This window comes from Apteryx mantelli, chromosome Z (assembly GCF_036417845.1).
Source record: "Apteryx mantelli isolate bAptMan1 chromosome Z, bAptMan1.hap1, whole genome shotgun sequence".
Classification (NCBI taxonomy): Eukaryota; Metazoa; Chordata; class Aves; order Apterygiformes; family Apterygidae; genus Apteryx; species Apteryx mantelli.
Genome location: NC_090020.1, coordinates 87,771,826 through 87,779,319, shown reverse-complemented (window position 1 = coordinate 87,779,319; position 7,494 = coordinate 87,771,826). Strand labels below are relative to the sequence as shown.

The following is a 7,494-nucleotide window of genomic DNA, read 5'->3' as shown; positions in this document are numbered from 1 at the left end:
GGGCCTTAAGGAGCAAAAGAAATCACTACCCCAAGCAGCTCGTTAACGTGACAGATGTTCGCAGTGACTAAGCGCTTAGCACTTGGGAAAGGGAAGGAACGATTTCAGGAGTGCGTGGGCAAAGCTTTCAGAAGCACCTACAGGTGACCTTCTTTCAGTCCTAAGGATTCAGTTCTAATAGTCACTGAGTCAATCTAACAGCTTCCTGCCGATGCCTAGCAGTGGCCCTGCTCCCACCTTTCCTCCTCGCTCCTCTTCCCCACCCAGTGGTCCCAGGCACAAAACCCCATCCTCCATCACACTGGCTCTTAACTGATCTGAGCCCTCAAGCGAGCCAGTTCAGAGCTCAGCTGGTTCACAGATGGGCCAGGCGAGCCCTAGAGCCAGCACAAGGGATGGGATGGGACCGTCTCTCTGGCAGCGCGTTATTAATTCAATCGTCTTCTCTTTGCCATGTCAAACATAGCTACGCTTCAAGCATCTTAGGTATAGGTCCTCAAAGGTCAATCGGTTCCTACGTAGGTCGATAAGGATGGTTTTAAATTCAGGTTTCAGACCATGTACTAAAACTTGGAAACTAATCAACATATGTTATGCTCCCCTAGCAGTGGAAAATTCCCAGACCACTGACTAGCTGCTCTGCTGTAATGCCCCAGCTGTCTGCCTGTAGTTAGTTCTTACTTGTGCCAGGAGAGTTACTCACACACACAGCACCGCTGATCCTGCAAGCCCGTCCTGTGCTAGGAAGTATACCTGGAGAAAAACATGAAAATACAGTGAGTCCCCTTGCCTTTCTTCAGACTACTTTTAAGGTTTAATAACTATATTCTCTCTCTATCCACATTTCTCAAGCAACCCGACAAGATATTACTGAAATTGGTTTGGACGCCTTTGTGAGACGATGGAGAAATATCACCTAGGCTTCACCAGCAAGAAAATTAGGATATCAGAAGTTAGAAGACATATAAACTTGTAAAAACTATCCTCCATCACTGAGTGCTCAGTTTGGAAAATGTGTACAGGTCCAGAGTACAGACATTTTTAACTTCAGCTGAAGCTCATGGTTCAGATCTCCCCTTCTTTTTCCTTAAGGAAAGGAAACTTTGCTCCTACTATAAGCATTGTTTTAATCCAGTTTTGTTTTGTGGTTTTTTTTTTTAAACTAGGAGGAGCACAAAAATATAGCAACTATGTACGCACAGATATATCTTTCTGTGGACCATAGCTTATTGCAACAGTAAGAAAAGGAATAAGTCTCCATACAAAATAGAAAACTGTGACAAAGTATCAGCTAAATATTACAGTACTAGATCATATCTCAAGCTATAATTTTGATTTATGACACTTATACAGAATAATTAATGCATAGGTACATCTCATGCATTAAAAAATATCTATTTAATACTCTCCAAAGAAGAAAATTAGAAAATCAAGCTCATTTGCAGATTACTTCAACCATGTCTGTCATTATGGAAATAAATACATTAATATTCATGTATATCTGCTAGCAAGGTACATCCATCTTTCAGCATAAATTTGAAGATCAATAGATCTAGTTAACAATTCTGTTAATACTCCAAGCTGGATTAGACTCGTTATGACCACAAACAGCATCTCCCTCAGCGTCCAGCCAAAATGTTATAAGGCTGTATAAGACTAGGTCCCACCAGAAGGCAGCATTCTCAGCTGAAGAGTTAATCTGGTTTCTCAATAGTATCGATGAGAATCAAATATTCTCTTATTCTTTTCTTTATTTTTTGCTACCTATTTAATGTAAAGCACTACAATGATTTTTCCAAATGTCAAAAGTTATTTCAAGGCAGGGTAAATAATTTAAGGGAAAATAAGTTTTAATCAAAGCAATACTGCTTATCAGTATTATCAGGGCAGGAGAGGCTATTGCCCATATAACTTCCTTGAACAGTAATTACCCCACATACTACTAATATATTTATCCTTTCAAAGCACCAAGACTTTTAAAGACCAAATAAAACATCTCTAAATGTTTTCAAACTAATTGCCAGATACATATATGTAAATAACAGATTTTTCATTATTTTGAAGCAAACCCAAGCATTTAACAAGTTAATGTGCCTTTTTTGGAATTATTCAACCTGAACATGCCAAGCAGTTTGGTAAGCAAGAACTGCCCTTTCCTGAAAACAGATCAAAAAATTTTGCCAGCTTCCTTTCCCCAGACAAGTTCCTATTAGAAGTGAGTCACCTGAGATCAATTCCTTCATCGCATCTGATCTGAGGTATCTCAGAAGTTCAGCAGCCAGCCCAAGCTAGCTCCCTATGCTCCCGCTGATCGACCAAGTAATGAAGCACTGCATGAAAGTAGTTCATTTCTCTCTCAGTATGGGATCATTTGCCTTCTGAAGGTGCCTCTGCCTCCACACTGAATAGTGAAATTCTGGTCCTAGAGGCTAGAGGCCCTACAAGCCTAGTGTACTTTTGACATCTAGTCTATGGAGAGATGAACTCCACCTTTGAGCTCCAGAGCCAATGCACACAGGTAAAAGAGGCTGCAGCATGATATACAGTAAGCATCAGGCAGTGAGATGAAGCAAGTGTCCTTCATCTTCTGCAGATGGGATTTAAAGTAGTTTTAGCATTTAACTGTTTTTGTGTGCTGGAATCATTACCTTGGGTTTTCACAGTTGTGGGTAAGACTCTTCCTTCTCTTCCTTCAACATTTTTATTTGAAAGAATATGAATGAATTTGGCCTGGAAAGGAACTGAGTAGGATTTTTTTTTTTTCCTTTTTACATCACCACAAAAAAGCAAGAGCTAGTGTCCAGGAACATCATCCCTGCACTTAAGATGGACAAACCTCAAAGTTTTCATTCATCTTGCCCAAATATCTTTAGTCTTCAGCACGTCTTACTGTGAGATTGACCACGCACCGCTTCACTTGTTATGGACAGAGAGACACTTTTAACAACCATGAACCTTATATTTAATCGCATCTCACATTTCAATTTATTGTTCATCCTGAACAGAAGTCCACCTCTCCACAAATCAGATCAATAAAAATCTTAAAAATATTTGACATGAAAGAAAGATTTTCATGAGAGCAATCTACCACAGTATGAACTTGCGACTTTCTTCCTTCTGATGATTTGCAATCTAATGCCCTTAAAAAAGTGATAATGCTAGTTTACTGGCCCAGTTCCTCTTTCCCCTCTCACATGTTTTATTTTCCCTGCCCTGCTCTTCATCTATCTGTCAGGTTCTACCAAGTATTGGACATCTGACCAGAGAGGAGAAAGCAGAATGCAATAGAAGCTCATTATTAGCTACCCCAAGAGAGCAGAGCATCAACAATTGATCGTAATACATACATGAGCAGGAAAAGAAACTGAGGATTGAAGGGGATGTGATTTTTAACACTGAAATATTAAAACACTGACCACATCTTCACTTCTGGAAAAACTCCCTCTTTGCTCAGTTCAGTTGCATTATGTATTATCTTACACGCTCAACAGGAGGCTGTTATAACATACACTAATACATAAAATCTTATTTTAATGCAGTATGTATGAAAATACCTGGATATCAAACAATATTTATCATTTTGTGGCTAACAGATTTTTAAAAATCAAGTTAAAGCATACAGAACACGGAAATTCCTTTTCCTGCTTACTTTTGTCAACATTTTTCCTCTGACTACTATACATGGTTATTTTGTTTTTGTACAGGATAAACAATTGTCAACTGAAAACACAAGATTCAGAAAACATACATTTACAGTAAATCTTACAATGCCAATAGGTAATGGAGGAGAAGCAGCAGGGAAGATCCAAGGCTCTACTCTCTCAGGGGAGACTTTGACACCAACACCAGGGTTCGGTGCATTCTCTCCCTATCGGAGATGGGGATGCATGCTTGCCTCTCCGTGCTTTCGCTGTTTGCCTCCCAGTTCATGGATGGGAACTCAGAGGAGTTCAGGTTTTTACCTGTATCAGACTTCAAATGGTAGGAGAAAATACAAAAATCATGCTTTTTTATTCCTAAATCTATCAGTCCAGTTTTGTCTCTTTGGATCTGAGAAGTTTTCCCTGAGAGTAGAACAGACCAGCCTACATCACACCCTCAACCTCAGTACATCTCTAGACACCCTAATCCCTTTGTCACAAAGACCCCAAACTCCAGAAGATGGATAAAACGTGGATGTTTGCCAGTTCACAAAAGAAACTCTGGTCCGTTCTGCACACACCACAGCTATTGCTGTTTAGAGAGTCTGAGGTTGTCAGAAAGAAGGAATTCTAGTTCAACAGTGTCATCAGTTGTCTCTATTGGTATGTTACTCTTTTCCACAGGGGGTGAGTAATTCCGTACTTCGTGTCTTGACGTTAACATACCTGAAGTCCCATTGCAAGAACATGCCTCTGGTTGTCTAATGCTGTCTGAACAAACAGTGTTTGGATGATAAACCCCTGGACAGGAATTTGGTTGGTGATGACTAGGTAAATAGTATTTAGTTGTCACTGGACTTGATTCCACTTGTTTATGAAAAGGGTTATTAGCCACGCAACAGGTCTGAAGACAGCTATTATTTTTGAATCCATGATGAAGGCCTAATTTAGCAATAAGGGGCTTCCCAACGTTAACTTCCTTCCTTTCATCCATTGTATCGTCTATTCCTGGATACTCATAGTGCAGACAAACAGTGAAGACCAAGTGCTCCTGCAATGGAAGGAAAAAAAAAAAAGTTACACTTCCCCCAAATAAACAGTACAGTAAACTTCTCCAGAGAAATAATTTACTGGAGGAGATGACTAACCTTTTTAGGAGCTAAAGACACATACTAAGCAAGACTGTTAACCTCATCAACTACATACGTACTACAAGAAAGGTGACGGTTCTGGACTGATGCTGCTCAATACACCTGAGAAATCAGTGGGATTGCAAAAGGAGTCTATTCACATAAAATTCTTGCAAACTCTCCTTACACCCATGAAAGCAGTCAGACATCTCCAATGGTCTCTTATCCTGATACACTTTTCCTGGTCTTCTTACGGTTATTTTCCCATTTTCCTTTTTGACCCATGTGACAGACATTAGATGCTTCCGTCACAGACAGTGTTATTCTCATAGCTCTTCAGGCTAATCATCGTAAGCTATGAAGGAATTAGGTGCGTTCCATGTTTATTCAAGGTTCAATTTCCCTCTACTGCTTCAAATTCTGTTTAAAATTTAGGTAATCCAAATCAACCTATCCCTGTACAGGACATGCAAGTAGCAGATCTGAATCATGTTTCAGTCTGTGTGCACAAGGTATCTCACAGGCTAGAAAATCTGGTTTCCTGCTACTGCAGGCAAAGTCAGAAACACAAGTCCCTCACGAACGTACCTGCTTATCAGAGATGACAGTAAAATTAATCTAATGTTTCTGTCCCCTTCACTGTCTGAAAGTACCTCAGAACTGGTTTATCTGAGTACCTCTTTTGGTTAATACTTGCTCACCTGATAGTTTTTATTTCTAGAAGCATTTATATTTCACCACCTGCCAGAAGCGTTGGGAATGACATACCAAGTGATGTCCAGCACAGATGTTCACAACACGAGATACAGAAAAAAAACTTATGGTGCCATGCTAAAGTGAGAAGCCTTCAAAAACTACATGCCCAAGAGCACACGTTGGAACGGAAGGAGATGATGTACGACATTTTCATCTCCTACTGATGACTTCCTAAGACGCAACTCTACTTCATTCTCATTGAGCTATGAAACATAAGAACATCCCCACAATGTGCACAAGGTGATCTTCGCAAATATATTAACCTTTAGCTTCTGCAGTGAACTTAGCCTGGTGTAAAGACAGTGTTTGGGAAGGTCCTTCGATACTAAATAGCTTCCAGTTTCCTCAGGAGTTCCTTTATTGGCCTCTTTAGGATCCACATCCAGGTCCTATTGCAAGAAAGAAATGAGAACTGAATTGAGTTCAGTTCTAAAATAGTTAGGAGCATTTCCTTTGTTAATGTCAGCATTTTCTTCTTCTAAAAAGGAAAGAAAACACCAGTCTTGGATAACATGCAAAAGTTGCTAAAATCATTGTTAATCACAGGTGGAAGAAGTCACATTTGTTTAGGTTACTCTCTTTTGCTGATGCTTCCTCTCAGACTTGCTGTGCTTCCTTAAAGGTTGCTCTTTGTTACCTAAATCCTGCTATGAAATAAGGTACCATAACAGTAATTCTCCGAGTTATAAATACATGTATTTATTATGCAAATTAACTCAGATATTTTATTTATAAAGCATCAGTAGCGTCCTAAGTGCTTTACAGAAAGAATGTTTTCTGCCTCTAAGGAGCTTTTGCATTTACTCTCATCCTTCACTTCACACTGCTCAGCTGAGTAATGTCAGTGGAATTGGACAGGAGTCCACTCAGGTGCAGAGAACTGTAAAGTTAAAGTCAAATAAACCTTGTCCTGCAAGAGAGATTTGTCCTCAGCTCTCATAGGGACTACTGACATTAAATTTCTTTAATTAAATGTAAGTACTGGATATTAGATGGTGAAAAGCAAAAGGAGATGGAAAAAGACGATCAGAGATTCATTTTTACATTTTTATACAGATATTTGTATATACAGATGTACACATGTGCACTTGGTTTTAACATTTTACATTCATTTTATTATGAAAGGTGCAGTCTGACATGGACAGACCAGACTGTTGTCAACTTGAGTGGATCAGATCACTGAACCAGCAATAGGAAGCACTTACGAGCGCAAAGTCTGTAACGTAGGCTCTGCAAACTACTATTTCAGGTGGCTTCTTTACTATGCGCGTGTAGATTATCATGACATTGGAAAACTCTGCTGCAAATCCCAGCTGAATCTGAACACCACATTTGAATTCAAGATACATACTTTCTGGGAGCTCTGCAAATAGATAACACATTATTACATTTTAAATAAAACTTAACATATGTCTTTTTTTTATTTTTTTGAGATATTCAAAAGTTGTAAAGGTATAGACCTCTTCCTCCTGCCCTCCCTCTACCTATCACTTATGTATTTGTACTGAAGCAACTGTCAGAAGCTAACCAGGCAGCAATACTGTTTTCTACGTGCAGTGTCACCCGGTAACTGACTGACACTGCTCTAGAGAGCTGACTTCAAATGCCACTTCGCCGGTTTTCTTCCAATCTCTGTGCAACTAGCACAGCAACATTAAATGTGACCAGAATATAGCTTGCTGCCCCAAGAATTTATTTATGCTTTAATCAAACTAGTAAGGTTAATACAGTACACTTCCTACATACAGTAGTCACAGCTATAACATTTTAAGAACCTTTGAATTTGACAGCAGAACAAAAAAAAGTCAGGTTCACTCTTTTTCTTTCCACAGCATCTGTACATATTCACAAATTCTGGTCCACAGCGCTTCCCTTCTTTATATTTTGTATCTTGCTCAAGCCACAGGAAAATATCTACAAGTGCTCAAGGATCAACATCATTTTGTGTCTGTGTGCTTTGCACTGAT

At 39.3% G+C, this 7,494-nt stretch overlaps 1 protein-coding gene across 1 annotated transcript in view; it reads right to left on the bottom strand.

Moving 5' to 3' along the window:
- Positions 1-3,498: 3,498 nt before the first annotated feature.
- Positions 3,499-7,494, bottom strand: part of MALT1 (MALT1 paracaspase) — a 41,310-nt gene continuing 37,314 nt past the window's right edge. Inside the window, exons 15-17 of the mRNA XM_067315925.1 lie at positions 6,733-6,890; positions 5,791-5,916; positions 3,499-4,692 (exon numbers count right to left, since the gene is read on the bottom strand). Coding sequence (XP_067172026.1) covers positions 4,228-4,692; positions 5,791-5,916; positions 6,733-6,890 — 749 coding nt within the window. The 3' untranslated portion in view covers positions 3,499-4,227. The remainder of the gene's footprint in view (positions 4,693-5,790; positions 5,917-6,732; positions 6,891-7,494) is intronic.